The following is a 23,010-nucleotide window of genomic DNA, read 5'->3' as shown; positions in this document are numbered from 1 at the left end:
GAACCAGTGGGAAAACCATTTGAGGTATTACTAGCTCCCACTTGAACCGAGGTCAAGAAAGCTGAAGGAGGAGGCATTATATAGTCAAAAGTCATCAAAGAAAAACCTGAAACTCTAAGGTCCCCTCAAAACTCTGGAATTCTGTTGGGCTGGGAATAGATTCCTAAGTACCTTCTGATAGGTCGCCTGGTTTATTTATCCTATTGATTGGGCCTCTTACAAGTGCATTGAAATATGATTCCGTTTGAGATGATTTTCTAAATGAGGACAAAGCTCATCTGGTCCCAAGCAGGTAACTCAGTAGCAAAACTCCAAGCAGGAGTCTAATTGATGAATGTGACACCTGCATTGAATCAACAATGTTAGGGGGGGGGAACAAAAAAAGGCATATGGGGAGTTTCCAAACACAAACTCCTACACCGTGTTAAAAACAGATCTGAGCACTTTCCATTCATGTAGAAACTAATTAAGAAAACCTTCAGAATGTTTAATTGTTTCACATTCATGGTAAGAAAAAAAAAAGATGAATTGTTTAACTGGATTTTTTTTTAATCAGCATTGACAGAAAAGGGTAAAAAAAAGGTATTGACACTTCATTTTCCAGTCTGCTTTTAGTGGTTTTCTTTTTAACTCCATTTTTTTTCAATTCGACAGAAGCAGATGAAAATTTTTTCTCTAACCTACTTAGAAATGAAACTGAAATATTCCATTTTAAATCAAACACTAATCTGGTCCCTTTGGTCTGAAACTTACATGGTGACCCATCATTCATGAGAACATGTCCTAGGAGGCCCTTTTGTCATTATTTAAAATTCATTTTGGCTTGAGATCCATACCAAAGTATCTGAGGTATCATGGATCTCCTTTGTCCCCAAATTAAAATGTACACATTTGGATAAATTGCAAACACGTAATATTAAATATGTATATAAGCAAAAAAGACTTAAAGCCTCAACCCCTTTGTGTTTGAAAATGGCTCCTGATGTTCCAGGTCCCTTTGTTTCTCTTTTTTGAAAACAAGGGGCTTTGGAAAGGACATTTAGATCAAGGAGGTGATCCATCCCTTGCAACAAATCTGTTGACTTGGACGTAGGCGCACAGAAGACCAAGAATGCTTTCAATTGTGAACAGATTTGAAATCCAACCCAGGAAGGTAGAATTAATCTTGGAATCATTGACATAGAGTTGGAAGGTCCTCTAGTGCAACCCTTTCATTTACAGAAGAGGAAAGTGAGGCAAAGAGATAAAACATGACTTGACCTATGGAATGGAGGCAGAATTTGAACCCCATTCTTCTGGGCCCACATCCAGTACCCTTCAGCAGTGCATATTCTCTATAGACCACATTATCACTATCCTATACTGTTACAATAACATATTCCCACCTGCTCTAGACCTAGGATGTTATAGGCTCATAAGCTCATAGATTTAGAGCTAGAAAGAACGCTTGATGCCATCAAGTCCAAACTGAGGCCCAGAGAGGGAAAGATCATATATCCAGGAAGTATCTGAATCGGGATTAGAACTCAGATCTTCCTGACTCCAAATCTGGTAGCAGTATCCCCCATCTTCTCTCCCTTCTAACCAAAGAAAGCTTCATCTGTCATTCATTTCTTCTCCTGATTTCTGCTCCCAATTACTTTTCCATTTCTCATTTGTGGCTTTCTTCCACCTCCTTCCTAAGCCCTATACCCTACTTCAGAAACCCTGCTCATCCTCCAAATCCTTATATGAACCAAACTAGATTCCAGTGGGAGAAAAAAATCACTGACCTAGAAAGCAGAAAAATGAAGGAAATGCTTAGGAGGGTATTCAGGAAAGTCAACCCAAGGAATTCAGGGCTGGAAGATAGACGCTGGTGGTGATCAACTGTATGTTAGGAGATGAGATCCCCAGGATGAGGGGAGTGACAGATATCACAAGAATTAGATGAATGCTACTTAATAGAAACCTTGCTTTTCCTATAAATAACATGAAAATAAGAGTGATTAGAATTAGCATTGTTCACATTTTAAAGGTCCATTTCTTAATTCTGTGTTTTCTGGTCCTCTGTTTCCCTCAAACCATCAAGACAGTCAGGGGTTTCTAAGCAATCTTTCTGTTAAAAAAAAAACACAAAGAAGAGCTTGTTTGAATGAGATGGAAAGAGGCTGAAACCCTTCTGTTAACTTTCAGCAGATTTGCCTACAAGCATTAAGCTTGCCAAGAAACCCACCCACTTCCTTAGTTTCCTATGAGGGTTGTTTCCTATGAGATTTTTATGTAGCTAAACCAACCTACTGCCTTATGTTTCCTATATGAAATTTTATGTAGAAAAAATAGCCTTATTGCTTCCCAAATATGGTTTTTATGTGGATGAACCATCCCACTTCCTTGTTTCCCACATAAGGTTTTTAATGTGAACAAACCATCCCACTTCCTTTTATTTTTTGAACCAGACCTAAGATTTCATGGCCATAAGGAACTCCTAGGCAGACAACTCACTCTATGAAAACAGGTTGATACCTTCCCTGCAACATACAGTCCAGAATCAACTGATAGATTAAGTGATTTGCACAGGGCCAGTGTATGTCAGAGACAAAACTTAAACCCAGGTTCTCCTGACTTCAAGACTAGTGCTCTTGTCCTATTCACCTGACTGCCTCATCCATTGCCTCCCATGTGTGGGTTTTCTGTAGAGAAACCATCCTATTTTCTTAAGTTTCCTCTATGACATTTTTATGTAAATAATACATCCTCTGCCTTTTTTCTTTCACTCTGAGATTTTTTCTCTCCTATATCGTAATACCATTTTCTTGTCAAGCCTATTCTTGACAATAAGCTCTATATAACTTATATTTGAGCATAAGTTAGAGAAATCTAACACCCTTGGTACTGGTTTCTGCTGTTCTCCTGAAGATATAGTTGGTTTAAACCAATTCCTTATATTTATCATCATGGGCAACACTTTGCTAGGGAAGCAATGAATATTTAGTTATTTTTTCTGCACATTAAGTTTAATTTAGTCTAAATTTATGATTGAAAACAATAATAAAGCCTGTCAAGGTTATACAAATTATACTTACCTAATATTCTTACCATATTGAGAAGTCCTGAAGTTATAGCCAATGGGGCTTGACCTGTTTGGTTATTAACTTTTATTCTTATTTCAACTAAATGGCAATAACAAAGAAAAATGGTTTCCAACAGTCATTGCATATGATCCTATACTTGCTCCTGACACAGATGTCCAATCCAGCCTGGGTTGAATATGTTGTATTTTTCTTATTGTTGAGTACATGTCTGCTGATGAGTGTAGCATGGATCTGGGTGGCACAACAAAAACCCTAAAACAATCAATTATGAAGCACTCATTAAGTGTCAGCTAGGTGCCAGAAATGTTACTAAGTCCATTAGCCATCAAGCATTTATAAAGTTCTTGTTATGTGCCAGGTACTGCACTGAGCACTAGGAATACAAACAAAAGCCAAAAAACAGTCCCTGCCCTCAAGAAGCATATAATCTGATGGAGAAGACAACATATAATTATATAGTTACATGAAAGAAATACATAGAGTATATGTTGTTCAGTTATTTCTGACTCTTTGTGGTCCCATTTGGGGTTCTTTTGGCAAAAATACTGGGGTGGTTTGTCATTTCCTTCTCCAGATCATTTTACAGATAATAAAACTGAGGTAAACAAAGTTCAGTGATTTACCCAGGATCACACAGCCAGTAAGTGTCTGAGGTCAGATTTGAACTCAGATCTTCCTGACACCAGGCCCAGGAATTGATCTCCTGTGCCACCTAGCTGCTCCATGGTTACTTGTTGTCTTTTGTGTATAGATGAGATCATCTGAACGATAATCTGACACTGACAGCTGAGGGGGTGAGGAAAGGTCGCCTGCAGAAGGTGATATTTCAGCCAAGTCTTAAATCCAGGTGCTGAGAACACAAAAGCCAAAGGTGGAGATACAAGGGCAAAGGTGAAATAATCCCTATCGTTAAGAGACCATTGGTCAATGGGATCACTTTGGTGATGACTATTCATTTACCTTTCAAAAGCATGATGTAGTATCATAATAATGGAGCACCTTCTCAGCTATTAATGTTTTCCGGCTCAATAAACTTTAAAGATTGTATAGGTAGCCATTGACCTTTCATGACATAAAATATGGCTCCCTCCATGAGGTGAGAAGCATACCATGCCACAATAACCATGAAGTGGATAATTACAGAAGAGATAATTCCGTCAGCATCTATATTTATTTGGAATTGTCAGGGATAGATAGCTGATAAGTACAGCAGACATCATTAGACTTCAAAAGCTTGAACAGCAATCATTTTATGTATTGGATCCTAGGTTCAAGGATTTAGAGCTTGAAGCAACCGTATAGGACATGGAGATCAGTCTCATTGCTATACAGATGAGATTAACTAACTTGCCTAAGGTCACCCAGGTAGCAGGACTAGATTTGAACCCAGTTCCTCTAACACCTAGCAGCAGTCTTTCCACTGTACCACACTGCTTCCCAAGAGGCAGAACCCATAGGAAACCTAGAGGAAGGGGAAGAACAGTTTTGTATTTTCCAGAAAATATAATGCAGGACATTTCAACTCCATTTCTGGCTACTAATGATGGCTTTTATATGAGCAAATATAGTCATAGCAGAAACCCAGGCTAGCTCACGCTCTGCTAAATTCAATTAGTATTTTTCTAAAACATGAGTATATAATCCCAAAACATTCAAATTTGTTTCAGTGGAAGGCATAGGATGGTAATGAGGATACCAGTAATGCTAGAATGCAATCTCCTTTTAGTTTATGGGAACATCCTTAGAATACTGTCTCAACACTACTGGGGGACCTTCATCCATCAAAGACAGACAAAAGCTATTGGAGAGATGAAAAATGTTCCCAAGTGAGATTTGAACCCTCAAAGGAAAGGATATTCTTGAAGCTTCTCCCTTAACCAGGACTACTATGATTTCAGTTGTGAGAGAACATCCTTCCTGGCCACAAGTCATACATAGCCTGTTTATAACCTGGCAGCTAAAAGAGCTGCCCAAGGCTCAGAGAGATCAAGAAAGGCTCACATTCATTACCATCCGATTGCAGACTGTGAATCCCAATGACCCACCCTGGCTCCTGACTGAGATTCATCAGAGAGGCATAGTCTCATGCTACAGATGAATCGAATTAAGTGGACCCCTTATATGATCAATACCCAAGTAAGCATTCAACCAACCAATAGTTCAATCAATTAAAAAGCAGTTATTAAGCACCAACTATTTGCCAAGCTCTATGCTAGGTTCTGGAGATAGAAAGACAGAAATGAAACAATCCCTGCCCTAATTAAGCATTAAATACATCCTTCCCTTTTGCTTATTTAGAAAAATACCTACAATTCATAAAGGAGCCATGGTTATCAGCAGCCTTCAAGTCTATATCACAATACATGGGTCCTTCTGCCAGAGAAAAAACAAAATGGAACTGACAGAAGCAAGGCAACATCCTTGGACTCGAGAAACCACTTCTGTTGACTACTCTAGAAGTTAAAACATTTCTAATTTAGCTTCCTAAATATATGTGAAATATCTAGCTATTTTTTAGTCCATTGTTCTCCCTCCCCCAAGTAACAAACTAGAAATGCATGATCCATCTTAAGAAGTCAACAACAACAACAATAACAATAATAATAATAATAATAACAATAACAATCCAATCTTCCAAAGAAGGTAAATTACAGGGTGAGTAGTTAAATCACATAGGAAGATTTCAGTTTCCAAATGGGTTCCTCAAAGGGTTGCTTTAAATGACTTCCCTTGTAAACTCCAGTATTTGATCTCAGATCATTAACCAAAGATGGCCAGGCACTGTCTTAGGCAATGCAGATAGAGAGCCAAAACTGAAAGTAGCTACCCCAAAAAGCATAGAGGCAAACTATTTATAAAGTATTAGGAGCCTCCTGGGAATTAGAAACCAGTGAGAAACCAATGACAGAATCTTTGCCATTGAATGGAAAACAAGAGGGAGTGTGACTGATAAAAATTTCATTGGCCCATCACCTTTTCAGGGACACAACTATTACACAAAGCACTTGTGCAATCGTCACCCTTTTCAATAGTACCATAATAAAGTGGTGTTTCCATTCAACACAAGACGATACAAAATGAACTTAGAATGTTTCTTTATTTAGATAAGAGGGAGTATAAGTACATATGTGTGTTGGGATATCTCACAAGCACACAGGAATACAAGTATGCATTATTATTGGGTCATCCTAACTAGGAGATGTATACTGTGAAACAGAAGCCATTCCTGCTACTCTCGATGTGGCTTATTTTCTTGGTTTGCCTGTGAGAAATCAAGGATTGGCTATGAATAATCAAGGCTGAACAAGAGTCCCAATGGCATTATAACAAATGCAAAATGATTCAAAGGTCCTTCCAGAGTGTGGGGAAAGTTTAAATTAAAAGCTTTAAAATTAAAGATAGCTGCATGGGGGAAATGGTGGGGAGAACCTTGATAGTGCTGAAAGGCTCATTTTTTGTTTGGTTGGTTTATTTTTTTTTTCGGTAGGCTTGCTATTCCCCTTTTGTTGCAAGGCTGCATCGTAATTGGTCTGGTTCTGCAGCTAAGTCAAGCTTTCTGATACCTGTACTCATTTGTTCTCAGCTGGTGAATGAGCAGCAAGAAAGCAGACCCCTCCTAAGCCCTTCCATCGATGACTTTCTCTGTGAAACCAAAGCAGAAGCAATTGCCAGGCCAGTAACATCAAATACAGCAGGTAATTCATTTTCTTGATCTCATTAGATCTCAGATAAAATTAATTTGGGCTGTCATGAAATTCAGATTTTCTTTCCATGGTGCACTTACATATTTGCTTCCAAAAAGGGAGAAGATTCTTTCCAACCAAACAGAGCTTTATAATACCATATGTGCTGATAGATATAAACCCACAAAGCAGTTTTCATGGTGCAACAAATTGTAATTTATGTACCCAGACCAGTTTAATGGAAGAAGAAGGAGTCTACATGGTTGAGAAATTTTCTTTCTCTTCATATGTCCATCTCTATATTTATGTCTATATCTCATACTGGGTGAGAAGCATGTGGCATAGATAGAGAGCTTGCTAGTCTTAAAAGAAGGAAGACCCAGGTTCAAAGCTCTTCCTCTGGTGTGGGCTAGCTATGTGACCTTGGATAAGTCACTTAACTTCTCAGTACCCCCAGAAACTCTCTAAGACTATAGATTTTGGATGAGTTGCCATAAATCAGCAGAGGGAGTTTCCATAGCATGAATTCCTATCCTGATGAAATCGTAAGATTCAGGGATGGGGGTGGTGCATGCACTAATAATAGCATTTGAAAGATCTCACCATAACAAAAAGATTGCTCAGGTCAATAAGATGACCCATTTGTCTCCAGCCATGTTTTACAAAAAAAAAATTCTCATAAAATAAAATGTGGGTGGTTCCTTTAAGATAATTGAAATGAGATTTGATATAATGATGTAAAGTTTACTTAATTTCTTACTTAATCTAGTATTTTCACATGTGCATGCACACACGTGGGCACATTCCACATCCACAAATTTTGATAAGTCCACCAGAATTAATTAACTTGAGCAATAATTAAATCCTTATAACTTTATCACTAATAGATAAAATTTACTTCCATGCTTTATCAAGAAGAGGAGAAAAATTAATAAAACTAGAAGGACATTCCTGAAAAAGAATAAGAAAAGTGTTTTGAATAAAAACACAAATGTGATTTTGGTTGTGCATGATATAGAAAAGGAACATTCATGCATGCATCCTATATAAATCATTTCCATGCAGTTTCCTTCAAGCCCAGTGGCCCATGCTTTTTGGCTAACTGTATGCTTTTATTAAGCTTCTTAATATGCTGAGAAAACCACCCAGCAAGAGAGAACTCTGACAATGAAGGCTAGAAACCAAAAGCCCAAAACTATACTAGGAGAAAATATTATACTAGAAAGTCAAACAAAACTCATTTTAATATCTTCCTTTTCAAATCAATTTAGTATTTCCCCACCAGTTGCCTCATCTTCTCAAATCAGATTTTTTTGGAGCCATCAATGAAGAAGAGAGACAATGTGGTATAATGGGAGGGAGCCAGCCTAAACTGAGACCCAAATGAGTTTGATAAAACAAAGAAAATATATAATTTCTTGGACACAATCAAGAATATAGAGAATACAGGCAGGGAATATACTTCTCAGGAGTCTATTTAAACAAGAGTGTTTGGGGACTTCTGTCTTTAATGTTCTTTAATGTTCATTTCTTGAATACATTTTATTTATGAGCTCTTCATAGTAAAAAGCCTCATTTTGCAATTTAGAAGGCAAATGTTTTACTTCAAATGTAACCTCTCAAGACAGATTAATTTCTGAGAGTCCAAAAAAACCCAACCCAAGACAGATTAATATAGTTTTAGAGCATAACAACATAAAAATAATATGAAGCACTCATAAATTATAAGGATAAACTAAAATGGTGGCTCCTTTACTAATTTCCATTTTTAAAAGATAATTATTTTCTGCTTGGAAGAAACACTAAGTTTTCATTCTTTGCCACATCAGTTTCAATTTTTCTTGACTTTTTCTTTATCTCAACACTGAGGACAAATTGTATGTTATTCAGGCTTGAGCTAATATAATTTACCCAAATGAAATTAAAGTCAAGTTTATTTGGGGGAAAATACATAGTATTAAAGTTTTCACCCTTCATATGCTCATAAGATCAAAGCAGAGCTGCCTAAATGGTTCTATTTCCTTCTGGTCACTTTTGGTGGCCATGCCTTAGGATACAGGAAATCTCAAGCTAATATTGCAATGCCTTGCCTGCGAAGTTCTTTCAGTTCAATAGTCTGAGAACACCCTTAGAGACATTCTCAGAACATTATAAGTCCTTGATACATCCTCATGGTATCTTTCCACTCTTTCAACATGACAGTTCAAATACCATCTTCTACATGAGGTTTTTCCCAATCCTCTCAATGGCCACTGCCCTCTCTCCCAAACTACCTTAATTTCTTGTTCGTCAGTCATTTCAGTCATGTCCAACTTTTCATGGTCCCATTTGGGGTTTTCTTGGCAAAGATACTGGAGTGGTTTGACACTTCCTTCTCCAGCTCTTTTTACAGATGAGCTCTCTTGGGCACATGATCACCAGACTGATTGGAGGTGGGTTTTCATTTTTTAAATGCAACCAAAAGATCTTCTGTATTGCCAAGTCACTGAAGTTTGGTTTGGTTTTATTTTTGTTTTGTTTTGTTTTTGTTTTTGTTTGGAAACAAGACTTGAATCAATTAAGCACAGAAAGGGATGAGCAAAGGTTCAAGGTAAAAGGCGAGCCCTGGCAAAAAGGGGACCATGGCGCAATGCCCCCAAATGCCATGGATCTTAGTGCCAGTGAGAAGTTTGTCCCACAACTGGGAAACCAAAAAAGGATGAAGCTACAACTTGTATAGAAAAGATTAATAAGGGATGAAAATAAATAATATCTTGCCCCACAATCAAAACAATTTCTTAAAAACACTGCATGAGGCAGCTAGGTGGCACAGTGGATAGAGCACCGGCCCTAGAGTCAGGACGAACTGGGTTCAAATCCGACCTCAGACACTTGACACTTACTCGCTGTGTGACCCTGGGCAAGTCACTAAACCCCAATTGCCTCACCAAAAAACAAAAATAAAAACTTGTTTTCTAGACAGCTCTCATCTGACCAGGCTGCACTGTACAGTCCTTACCTCACTGACCTAGAGTTGGAAGGGATTTCAGAGAAGAACATTAACATCCCATTTCCCTTCTGTCCCATTTGTACAAGCTGCCATAAGCCAGGTTTGCCAGGAGCATGTTTTAAAAGGTTTTGTTTTGGGTCAGCTAGGTGGCACAGTGGATAGAGCACCGGCCCTGGAGTCAGGAGGACCTGAGTTCAAATCCAGCCTCAGACACTTAACACTTACTAGCTGTGTGATCCTGGCAAGTCACTTAACCCCAATTGCCTCACCAAAAAAAAAATTTAATTTAATTTAAATTTTAAAATAAATAAAAGGTTTTTTCTTTTCAATTGGGGAACAAGTGTGAAAGTGAAAATAATTGCTTAACTAAAAAAATTAATGAAAATACTAAAAAATTTTAAAAGTACTCATTCACACGACTTTATTTTCATCAGCATTGGAAATATTGGGAATTCCTTCTGAGCTGACTATTGTTCATCAGTCAGATTGGAGGAGGCCAAAGGCATTCATAGTTCATCTAGGATGAGGTCTTGAATAAACTTAATCTTGATGTATGCTTGAAGTGCGCTTTAAGGTTTGCAAAGTGCTTTACATTTAATCCTTTAAAAATATCCCTGAGAGGATGGTGCTACTATTATCCCAATTTTACAAATGAGAAAACTGAAGACGAAGGAGGGTAAGTGACTTGTCCAGGGTCACACAGCTAGTAAAGTGGCTGAGGCAGGATTTTAGCTCATTTTATTGACTCCAAATCCAGCCCCCTTTCCACTGTACCACTGAGCTGCCTCACTGAAACTTCTTATGATCCTTAAATAAAGTTATAAAAATACAAATTAACAAGCAGTTATTAAATACCTACTACATGCCATTCAGGGTGCTGGAAGACCTAGGTATAGAAATATGAAGAATGAAAGCCATCCTTATGTGAGTGAGATTTTCCCCACCCCTTAGATACAAGTATTTTAGCAGTAGTATTAATAAGTTTATAGACTACAAACTGTGATTTAAAATATTTAGATATTATTTAGTAGCTTAAGCAAATGAAAATGAAAAAAGAAAGATATTGGCGGGAGCAAATGAAAATGCTATACTGTCAACTTCTCTACTCTATCACTTACCTAGAACCCATCTATCTGACTTCCAATTATGGTTAGGTATAGCTACCAATCAGCTTAAAGGTGAAATAGCTAAAATAGTAACTTCTGAGCTGAAAGGGACCAATAAGAGCCAGGAAGAAGTAGGAAAGTCAGGCTTAAAGCAATATGGTGGAAATCTCTGATAGTAGAAAACAACTCAGAGGACTAGAGGTTAGAGAGCCATCATCCAAAATGGCAAAGACATATTCCAATAGATGGCTTCCTATGCTATAAGCCTGTTACTTAGTGACAGGGCTATTTTAAACAGGGTATATATAATGGCAAGCAACAATGCTGTTATCCGACTGATGGTTTCTTTCTTCCTATTACATACTTACTGTATATGTACCACTTGAATTGTGTTAAATTGTGGGAAGAGTCATTGTGTATAAATATTCATGGGTCCTGAGGCTCAGGTCTTTGGGTCCTAGACCTGAGACTGGCTTTATTGTGAGACAGGATCCCTCTCTCCATAAAACTACTTTCTTTTGGCTTGGAGCCTTCGGTTTTTTTCTTCATCTAACACTGTGACTTAGAAATTTTCATAACACTTACTTACTACAAGCTTACATTGGAATAGGGGCTGTAACTAGGACATGTATAACTATATAGAGAATAATTATAAAGACAATAAATACAAAGTAGTTAAATAGAGTGCCGGGTATGGAGGGAGGAAGACTTTTCTTCTTAAATTCAAATCTTGTCTCAAATACTTACTGTATGACACTGGGCAAGTCACTTAACCCAGTTTGCCTCAGTTTCCTCATCTGTAAAATAAGCTGGAGAAGAAAATAGCAAACCATTCCAGTATCTTTGTCAAGAAAACCCCAAATGAGGTCACAAAGAGTCAGAAACAACTGAAAAACTACAGAATAAAAAAATGTACCAGAGGGGGGGCAGCTAGATGGCGCAGTGGTTAAAGCACTGGCCCTGGATTCAGGAGTACCTGGGTTCAAATCCGGCCTCAGACACTTGACACTTACTAGCTGTGTGACCCTGGGCAAGTCACTTAACCCCCATTGCCTAAAAAAAAAAAAATGTACCAGAGACTCCATTAAGCACTAAGGATGCCAAGGGGGAGGGTTTCAGAGATTGTATGTATATATGTATGTATGCATGTATGTGTGTATACACATGTGTGTATGCACATGTAAATACATATGTGTGTAGTATATATGTATTTATATATACATATATGTGATATATATGCACATGTATATATGCATATGACATTGGTAAGGAACTTCCCAAGTTTCCTTTCCTTACCAATGTTGCGCAGCTACTCTCTTTTTTTTCTTTTTTCTTTTTTTGCAGGGCAATGAGGGTTAAGTGACTTGCCCAGGGACACACAGGTAGTAAGTGTCAAGTGTCTGAGACTTGATTTGAACTCAGTCCTCCTTAATTCAGGACCAGTGCTTTATCCACTATGCCACCTAGCTGCCCCTTTTTTCCCTTTTTCTTCACTGCTACTTTCTATGTCCAAGAAATAGAAGCACTCATCTATGTTCATTTAAATGTAAATTAGATTTTGATGCCAAGGAGTAATTGAGGCAACATGGGGTAGTAGATAAGGCACTGGATTTGAAGTAAGAAGTTCTGGGTTCAAATTCCATCTTAGGCACTTAGGTAAGTCACTTAACAACTCTGTGCCTCGGTTTCCTCATCTGTAAAATGAGACAGTTAGAATTCATAGTCTCTGAAGCCCCTTCCAGCTCTAAAACAATCCTATGATCCCCATTTTCAATTATATGCCTAAAGGTAAAGGATTAATAAAATGCTTTAGGGTTTTCAACACCATGGTCATTTCTCCCTCCTTGAAGAGGAGGGCTAATTTCCCTTTTTCTTTGACTCCCTGGTGCTTACCACAGTTCTAGTACATAGTAAGCACTTAATAAATGCTTGGGTATTGATGAATTATAAATGTAAGAGAATTTCAAATCACAATTTTTGCATGTCTGAAAAGAAACAAAGCTACAGTGAACATCTTAGAAATTAGGTTAAGAAAAACAACTGTCTTCTCTGACAAGGCATACAGTCTTTGATATACCTATGGAGCCATCAGGCTCATATATTTTTTAAGTCCCAACCAAAGGGACCAACCCACAAGAAAGTAGCTTGAGCACCATTTCTCTTGAAGAGAGAGTGAGAGGCTGAGTCCAGCCTGCTAAGCTTTAGAAATCAGAATCACTGGGAAATTGGTTGGCTTCAAAGTTCCTACTTAATCACTGAGCCTCTCCTCCCCCTTCATCAGTTTGGTAACCAACAATGTCTTTGGACTTCAAGGCTTTGGGTTTCCCAGTTGCTTGGAAGAGAACAAAGGTAAGGACTTGCAGCACAGGGAGAGTAAGATGTGCTGGTGAGGGGAAGAAAGGATTTTTTGTAAGTCCCCTTTTTGTGTTGACACAGCTCTCATTTTCTCCCCCCCCCCCTTTTTTTTTACTGTTTTAACCTGCCTGGATGGTGGGAACCAAGCTATGAAATTAATTTAAAATTCCCAAATTACTATTCCATGACACATGTACTTCCTGTGCTCAAGTAGAATATTTCACTATAATTTGCCACTGAGGGATACCCGGGTAAGTGACTAATTCCCATCTGTTTTGAAATTAGAAAGAAAAAAGGAACATTTTATATTGGTGTTCTATAGCTTTTGATCTAAAATGAGATGCTGTGAGTCTGTGCCAACTATATGGTTTCTCCCACTTATCAAAGATCTCAAGCAAAAAGAAGACCTCAGATATTGTTGAGTTCAATCCCTTCATTTTATAACTTGAGGAAACTGAGACCCAGGGACACTAAGGAATCCTAGAAGGAACCTTAGTACCATCTAGTGCAACCTGTATATGAAAAGAATTCCCACTATAAATGACCTACCCAAGGTCACACAGGTAGTAAGCATCAAAGGTAAGATTTGAATCCAGATCCTCTGACTCCAGGGCTAATGGTCTTTCCACTGTACCACAACATCCCCCTCCTTAGATCTAGAAATCTTATCAGTATGCTGGGCATCATCAAAATCCTGCTGGAATTTTCATTGATTCTAAATTGTATGACATCCAAAACTCTGTCTTCATTGAGCTATTTGTTCAAATCCAGCCTCAGACACTTACTAGCCATGACCATGGGCAGGTCAATTAACCCTGTTTGCCTCAGTTCCTCATTTATAAAAAGATCTAGAGAAGGAAATGGCAAAGCATTCTAGTATCTTCATCGAAAAAAAATTCCAAATAGGGTCATGGAGAGTCAGAAACAACTGAAAAATGACTTCATAGGGGCATCTAGGTGGTGCAGTGGATAAAGCACAAACCCTGGATTCAGGAGGACCTGAGTTCAAATCCAGCCTCAGACACTTGACATTTACTAGCTGTGTGACCCTGAGCAAGTCACTTAACCCCCATTGCACCACCCTCCAAAAAAGACTTAATAATATTACTAGTATTTTGATAGGAACAACAGCAACAACTGATCTTCAGTTTGAAGACACCGTGAAAACTAAGACACCATATGTCCTTACTGAGTCCAGTGGCACCTTCCCTATTAGCCATCATTTTTCAAAAATCTAAAATTGTCTTGGGTAGAGAAAACTATTCAGAAATTTTACTAAAAAGGAAAATGGTCAAATATTTATTGGCAAAAGAAATACACATAGCTTTCTAACGATTAGAGTTGTGCAAAAATGTCATGGTCTGCCTCATGCAGTAATTCAATTCGATTTTTAAAATAACATATTAAACAACTACTCTAAAAAGCATTGTTCAGGGTGCTAATTGACTTTCAAAGATTATAGGATTCATAGTTCTAGAGATACATGGGGCCTCAGAGGCTGTCAAGTTCAACCCCCTCATAATGCAGACAAGGAAACTGATACCAAAAGAGGTTAAGATCCATACAATTATCTTTGTCCTCAAGGGGCTCCATGTGACCAGAAGTACGTAAATAGTAGGTGGAAGGCGACCCTCAGTAAAATTTAAATAGGATCATAGTCCTAAAGTTGGACAGCCCTTCTGAAGCCATCTAACCCAACCCCTTCATTTTTTTTGAGGCAATTGGGATTAAGTGACTTGCCCAGGGTCACACAGCTAGTGTTAAGTGTCTGAGTCCAGATTTGAACTCAGGTCCTCCTGAATCCAGGACTGGTGCTCTATCCACTGTGCCACCTAGCTGTCCCCCTTCATTTTTTAGATGATGAAAATAAGAAGCAGACGTGCTAAGTGATTTGTTCAGGGTCACACAGGTACTAAAGTAACAAAGCTAAGGATTTGAAGCCAGCTCCTTCTGACACCAACTGGGATCTTTCCACTATATGAAACTTCCTCCTGTTTGTAGAGGGAATTTTTGTATGGTAAAGTAGGAAATGAGACTGTGATCTCTAAGGTCCCTTCCAACTCTTAACTAGGTTTTTTGCTGTTAAATGACTTGTTTGCAAGCTCTGTATTGTATTGAGTATGGTATTATTTCTTAGGTGAAGAGTAGCAGGGGAAATTGTTCTTAGATAATTAAATTCTGTGGGACTCCTGTAACTAAATCTTTACCGTATCCCTTTGAAAACATAACCCTCAGTGAGAGATAAGAAAACTGCATCCTAAAATAGTTCTTTATAAAAGTACCTATAACTCAGGTTGGAGTTTATTACTTTTTTCATTGCTTTTGGAATTTCAAAAATGGTAAGGTCACATCTGACTGTGTTTTAATTGCTTTCTGTCATGTCAAACACTATGGCATTTCTCAAATGAATCATCTATATGAGTCCTAAATCATTATGGTTTTGGAGGGGAGGTGGAGGGGGGTGGTCTGGACCTATGATTTCATCAGTGTGAGGGACTTCCAGTGTAGTAATTCCCTTCACCATTGTAGTCTAGCTACCTCTCTTCAACTTTGTCTTAATGAGTTGCCAGGACAATAAGAGGTACGTAAATTGCTCGGTCACTCAGTCAATAGGTGTCAGAGACAAGAATTGGACCTAGGTCTTCCTAACTCAAAAGTAGATGCTCTGTTCACTTCACTTGTATTTGGTATCTATCTGGCCAGAGAGATTCAGTCCTTATAAATTTATATCAAATTATTAAATGTAAGTCCATTTAATTTGGTTGGTTCTGATACACATTTTAGATTCAAAGTCAATAATACTTAGCTAACAGAAGCCTTTGTGAAAAAAAAATAAAATACCATGGTGATTTTAATAGCAGTAAGTGAGACTTAATAGCAATAAGTACAGTCTAATAACAACAAGTGGGATTAACTTAACATCTGATATCTTGGACAGTATTATCAACAGGTTTAGATCTCTTGGACCTGAGTGATCCTGTGTCCCAAACCCAAAACAAAACAAAGAAGCTAGAGGCTACGCCAAAGGCCTCGAGCCACAAGAAGAAGGCTGATGGTTCTGACCTTATCAGCGCTGATGCGGAACAGAGAGGCCAGCCTCTGAGAATCCCAGAGACATCATCGTTAGATTTAGGTAAGGTTAATCACATTCATGTGCTACAGAGGCAGCTGGGGCTGTAGCTGTGGATTTGGCTGCCACTGAATTGCGCCGTACTGCTAAACAGACCATGTTTGCTTCACTTGATTCGCACGGCCCCCAGAGCTGTGCACCCTGCAGATGGGTCCTCCTAGTCAGTGCTAAGGAGGATAACAGCTCCCCAGCCATATGTGCCTCACAAGGCTTAACATCGCATGAGTGCCAATGCAACAAGGGAGAAGCTACATCAATAATAGAAAAACATGAGCCAAGGTAAGCAGATCGAGCCAGTTGTGCGCCACTGAGCTGATTTCACTCAGACTTTATAGCCTAGGTTGAGAGACAGACATGTCAGTGACTGGCAATCTCATATATAGATTCAAAGAACCATCTGAGTATAGGTTGAGTTATAAATGAAGACACCACAGGCAGTAGCAGTCACTGACAATTAGAGCCCTTGAAGGTCTATATAGTCATCATCTCACTTGAACCTTGAAATAAACTGTGAGGCAGGCATCATGGGTGAGATTACTGCCACTGAACAGATGAGAAGTCAGAAGCTTAGATCAGAGCATCTTAAATCTAGAGCCCAAAGTGACCTCTGATGTCATCTGGTCCACCCCTCCTCCCATTTTACAGATGAGGAAACAGACCAAAAGAGTCACATAGGTTACGTATATGGCAAAGCTTGGGTTTGAACTCGGGTCCTTTAATTTCAAATCAAGTTCTCTCTCTAACATATCACTCTTATACCATAGGCTCATGGTTTTAAAGTTGGAAGGGAATTTTTTATTACTTTTTAAAATTTATTATTTGGGAACACCTAGGTGGCGCAGTGGATAGAACACTGGTCCTGGATTCAGGAGGACCTGAGTTCATATCCAGCCTCAGACACTTGACTTACTAGCTGTGTAACCCTGGGTAAGACACTTAACCCTCATTGCCTCACCAAAAAAAATAATAATCTAATAAACCTCCCAACAGAAAAAAAACTAGAAGGAACTTTATAGATCATCCAATCTATATTCCTCATTTTATACATTAGGAAACCAAGGTTCTAATCATTGAATCATAGATTTTTATCTAGAAGAGACCTGAGGTCATCTACTCCCACCCACTCTCTTTACAGGTGAGAAAAATAAGACCCACAGAAACTAATGTCACAAAAGAAGTAAGAGGCAGGGACAGGATTTGAACCCAGGTCTTTGGACTCCAAATTGAGTATTCTTGCTAATGCATCATTCTCACGTCAGAGGGTCATCACATCATCTACTGAGGGCTGGAAAGGACAGTAAAGGTCATCTGCCCCTCTCCACTGCCTCCCCAGCAAAATGTAAGCTCCTTGAGGCCAGACATGGTTTCCTTTTTGTTTTTGTATACCCAGTGCCTAGCACAGATCCTTCCACATGATAGGCACTTAAAAGGTGGTTGATTCATTGATTTGTGCCCCCAGTGCCTAGCACAATGTTTGGCACGTAGTGGTCATCTAATAAACGCCACATGAATCAACAGACCATTTTACAGACAGGAAAACTAAGGCTTAGAGAAAGGGAAGTGGCTTGGCCATGGCCACCAAGCTAGGAAGCATCAGAAGTGGGATCCCAGGCCAGAACTCTCCTCGGGAGGAGATGCATCTGCTGCTAAGCATTGCCCTTTCTGTCTTCCTCCTGTCTCTAAAGCAGCAGCATTGATAGTTTCTGGCTTCCACTGGCCGTGGCAGCCTTCATGGCCCTGAAGTTCTGTGCAGCAACGAGAGAATTCTGAAGTTGTTTGTAAGGAGTGGGTAGTGGATTTTTGCCTTCATAATCCCCAGCTCAAAATTTTTCCATAAAAAGAAAGGGGAAAATACCATAAAAGTAATTCCCTGAAATAGAGGGGTTATCTGGCTTGGTAAGGGAGAAAGGAGAAATGGGAAACAGCATTAATAAATGATCTATGGGAGGTGATGAGAAATGAAAAAGGCAGTGTGGTATAGTGGATAAAGCCCTGGCCTTCCCATCAAGAAGAGCTTGGTTCAAGACCTGTCTCTGAACCTTATTAGTAGTGTGTCCCTGGGCAAGTCACTTAACCTCTCTGAGTCTCAGTCTCTGCATCTGTACAAATGGGCATAATAATAGTCAACAAGAACTTATTAAGTGCCAGGGCACTGGGCAAAGTGATGGAGACACAAAAAAGGGGGGAAACAACCCCTCCCTTCAAAAAGCTTACATTCTAATAGCACCTTCCTAGGTGGAGTAGTGAAATCACTAATGTCTTTGAAATGTTTTGTTAACCTTAAAGCACATATATCAAAGTCAGATGTTATTAGTAAGTCAAGTGTTACACTGGCTCCTGGTAAGGATAGAGGGAGTAGGAAGCAGACCATTGTTGCTTTGGGATACAGAAGTGTACAGAGACAGAGACTGCATCAGGGAAATAGGGAAAATCTCACCAGTCTCTCCTCACTCCTTCCTCCCTACTTCCCTGCCCTCAAATGCACACTTTGGCTAAGAATTTACCTGCATCAACCTGAGGTCACAGAAAACCAAAAGGCTATGAAAGTCCCTTAGCCTCTTTCAGATTCAAGACTGTGTGTTCAGAGTAAAGTCTACAGGAGCGTTTTATTTACCTGTGTTCTTCCCTGGAGAACACAATGCTAGATTGACTAAATGCAAAGGCTTGGAACTTTCCACAAGTATTAAGCCAGATGTGCACCAGAGGTCTCCTGGCAGGAAGGATGTAGCCAAGACAAAAGCATATGGTTCTGATTGAAGGGCAGCTGCACACAGTCTTCTCTCCCCATCTCTTCTTTCAATTCCCCTTCTTTGGAAGAAAGACGAGCTTACGGTACATGTTTACTTGATCACCTCCATCCTCACCACTATCTCCTATCTTGGTTCATTCCAAATGAACCAATAACACCTACCAGAACCCTAGGGCTTCTTAGGAAAATATCCTACAACATTCTCTCTATTGTAAAATTTTAGAGCAAAGGGAACCTGAGCAACCCTCAAATCCAGAAGGGTAATGTAGTGAAAGGAATACTGATTCTAGGGGCAATGGACTTGGGTTCAAATTTGCCTCTGATGCCTACTCCCTGTGTGATCTTGGGGGTAACTTGCCTCAACCTCCCTGTGCCTTAGTTTCCTTATATGTAAAAGGAAGAAAGTTAGACTAACTGAACACAGAGGTTCCTTCCAGCTTTAAATCCCCAATCCAAAGAAAGAACTGATGGAGTCTAAATGCAGATCAAAGCATACTATTCTCACTTATTTTTTCATGCTTTTTTCCCTTTTGTTTCATTTCTTCTTTTACAACATGATTAATATGGAAATGGGTTTTACATGATTGCCCATATATAGCCTATATAAAATTGCTTACCCTCTTAGGGATGGGAGGAAGGAGAGGCAGGGAGGGAGAAAATATGGAACTCAAGATTTTATCTCAAAACAAATGTTAAATATTGTCTTTATGTGGAATTAGAAAAAATAAAATAGTATTTAAAATTTATATTTCAAATCTATGATGATTGTATTTTACAGATAAAAAAATAGCAACCCAGAGAGAAGGGTCAAGTTGCCCAAGTTTACCCAACTCTTTATTTAGCATAGTTAGGACTAGGAGGCAGACTACTTGCTAAGACCTTCCTTTATCCTAAAGAATTAGGCCACAGATAAATTTTCTAAGTGTTCTTAGCCTTCTTGGTTGCCTGTTTCTTTGGTCTCCCTCATGCTTTTTTAAATCCCTTCATCCTTAGAGATAATAAAATGGCAGGTCTTAATTCCCCTTGCATCAATTTGTCGGGCAGATTTTCCTCCAGTGGAGAGACTGGACACCAAAGACAACCACAAGAGTCTACTCCTCACTGAAGCCAGGAAGCCAGCAGCTGAGGGAGGAAATCCTCAGAATCTCAAGTTGTTTTTTCACCTAATAACAATGCTTTTGGAAAACAACAGTTCACCTCTCTGATTATAATCATGACACTAATATGATTTCTTAGTTTTAATTAAACAAGAAAGCACTGAAGATACAGTGGCATAGCTAAGATAGCACTACAAATAAACCACTAGGAGTAATCAAAATACATTTTTCAATAGCGCTCCCCAAAAAGATACACCATTCTTCTACAAAGGGAATTCTTAACCTGGGATCCATGGACCCCCAAGGAGATTTCAGGGGTCCACGATCTTCTATCAGGAAAAAAAATCATCCTTATTTTCACTAACCTTGAACTGAAATTTAGTATCTTCTTCCATATTGAATGTAGGCAACAAACCACAGTTATATTGGGCTTTGTCAAACTGCCAAATGGGTCCATTACGCACATACACAAGAAGATTAAGAACTCCTGTTCTGCTTATTTCCATTTCTCTGAATGACAGTTTCTTCAAGTTAGACAGAACCTCGGCGGCCATCTGGTCTGACCCACAATCCCCCAAATGTTCCCTACAGCATCCTCTATATGTGCTCATCCAATCTCTTTTTCAAGATCTCTGGCAAAGGGGTTCCTCCTACCTCTATCTTCTCATATTTGGAAACAGTTCTAGTTTTTAGGATAGCTGTCCTTATATCAAGCCTAAACTGTCATTCTGCAATTTCCATACTTTGCTCCTAGATCTGATTTCTAGAGCCAAGCAAAAAGAAAACCCTAATTGCTCTTCTACTGAAGGACTGTCTTCAAATGCTTGAAGGCAGCTATCATTCTGTTTCCTTCCTTCTCTTTGCAGTATCGACTCATCTTAATGGAATTTGGAAACTTAAAGCCCTGTATCAAAGTCATATATCACCAGAAGGCTAAGGGGTATACTTTGGCTCGTGGTAGGAAAGTGGGTGTGATAGAAAGATCTATCTTGGGCTTTTCCACAAGATCAAGATAGTCACTTCAGTTTTGTAGGTCACTTCAATGCTTACCCAGTTGCCTAGTTAAGTAGTTTTCCATAGTCTCAGTATATCACCATGCTAAAAATAAATGTAGGGAGTGAGACTATTATCCTTTGGGAAATGAATGCTCCTTGGTAGGGGGCACAGAGGTTTGAAGATAATCCCTTAGTGAAAGGGACTAGTAGCTATAGGGAGACCTCTATACCTCAACAGCTGTTGGCTATTTAAAAAACAGAGTTCATTCATTCATTCATATGCTAGCTTATTTCTTTAGCCTTTTAAGGTGTGCAAAGCAATTGGTGAAAATTACCTCATCTGACCTTCACTATTCTGAGGTTGTTACTATTAAACCCCGCTTTACAGGTGAAGAAGCTGAGGCTCAGAGAGTTTAAATGGGCTGCCCAGCATTACAGAGCCAGTGTACCAGGCAGCACTGGAATTGGAATCCAGATTTTTCTTACTTCAAGTTTCATGTTCTAGTCATTAATGTATAGATGTAAAGTATTTTATAAACCTTAATATACTCAATAAATATCTGTCCACTATTATCATTACGCTGCTTTAACTGTCATGCATTCAGTAGGGGAAAGAGAAAGGAGACATTTTGTTACTCTTTTTCTCAGTGCAATTAGTTCAATAATCTTTTTTTCCCAGTAGATATTCAAACACAACTGGATAAATGGGATGAAGTTAAGTTTCATGGAGACAGGAACAGCAAGGGCCATGCCATGGCAGAGAGCAAGTCAACATCATCCAGGACTGGATCAAAAGAACTTTTATGGTAATATCAGAATTGAAGTCCTTCAATTCCGCGAGCCTGTATTTGGTGAAGGCCTACCACATGTGAGGCAGTAGCAAACACCTGGCCACACAATTCTAGGTCATGTCAAAAAAAAATAAAAAATAAAAAAAGGAGGGGGCAGCTAGGTGTCGCAGTGGATAAAGCACCGGCCTTGGATTCAGGAGTACCTGAGTTCAAATCCAGCCTCAGACACTTACTAGCTGTGTGACCCTGGGCAAGTCACTTAACCCCCATTGCCCCGCAAAAAATAAAAATAAAAATAAAAATAAAAAAAAAATAAAAATAAAAAAAGGCATCTATCCAGATTTCTGGTACCACAGACATATTCATCATAGGCAAATGACTGCAAAATTGACTAAATTGGCCAAATGTGCCCAGAGAGTTCTACCACATCTAGCTGGTGTATGATTCTTTCAATATCGATGGTTTTCTTTTTTTGTGGGGAAATGAGGGTTAAGTGACTTGCCCAGGGTCACATAGCTAGTAAGTGTCAAGTGTCTGAGGCCGGATCTGAGTTCAGGTCGTCCTGAATCCAGGGCCAGCACTTTATCCACTGTGCCACCCAGCCGCCCCGGTTTTCCTTTTTAAAATTACATTCTCTGGCTACACTGGTCATCCCCATTTATATTAATTTACATATTAGGACTATTTAGTGGGTGAGCGTGACGATGTGTTGTTAAGAGGTCTGAGAAGCAGCAACATTTTTCAAGCTTTTCAAGGCACAAAATGTTCCTGTCTCCAGTTACTCCTATGCATCTCCACTCAGAATGACATCTCAGTGTTGTACAGGGATAAAATAACACTTGTGACATTGGCTGAGAAGTGTCCCAAGAAAAGCAATATTTGTTTAATAAGCCAGCATGGCTTCTGTAAGGACACTGTTATGGTTATTGTTTATTTTCTTCACATGATTGGACAGAACCCTGGATCAATACAAGAGAGTGGGGTTTCACATTGCAGTCACTTAAATACTAAACAGAGCCAAGTGGACAGGATGGAGAACTA

At 39.0% G+C, this 23,010-nt stretch overlaps 1 protein-coding gene across 10 annotated transcripts in view; it reads left to right on the top strand.

Annotated features, from left to right (window-relative positions):
- The window catches only part of PEX5L (peroxisomal biogenesis factor 5 like), a 283,585-nt gene that overhangs the window by 176,581 nt on the left and 83,994 nt on the right, over window positions 1-23,010 (top strand). For 8 of the 10 annotated variants that reach the window (XR_006355533.1, XM_043991868.1, XM_043991865.1 and 5 more), the window contains 3 exons: window positions 6,658-6,769; window positions 16,146-16,340; window positions 21,858-21,984. Coding sequence is in view for 9 of the 10 variants with exons in the window: in XM_043991868.1 (XP_043847803.1) it covers window positions 6,658-6,769; window positions 16,146-16,340; window positions 21,858-21,984 (434 nt within the window). In the remaining variant the exon portion in view is untranslated. The remainder of the gene's footprint in view (window positions 1-6,657; window positions 6,770-16,145; window positions 16,341-21,857; window positions 21,985-23,010) is intronic. The other 2 variants (XM_043991869.1, XM_043991866.1) reach the window with 1 other exon arrangement.

The sequence above is a fragment of the Dromiciops gliroides genome, chromosome 3 (genome assembly GCF_019393635.1).
Source record: "Dromiciops gliroides isolate mDroGli1 chromosome 3, mDroGli1.pri, whole genome shotgun sequence".
Classification (NCBI taxonomy): Eukaryota; Metazoa; Chordata; class Mammalia; order Microbiotheria; family Microbiotheriidae; genus Dromiciops; species Dromiciops gliroides.
The sequence above is the reverse complement of the archived record's forward strand: the minus strand, read 5'-3'. Positions and strand labels throughout refer to the sequence as shown.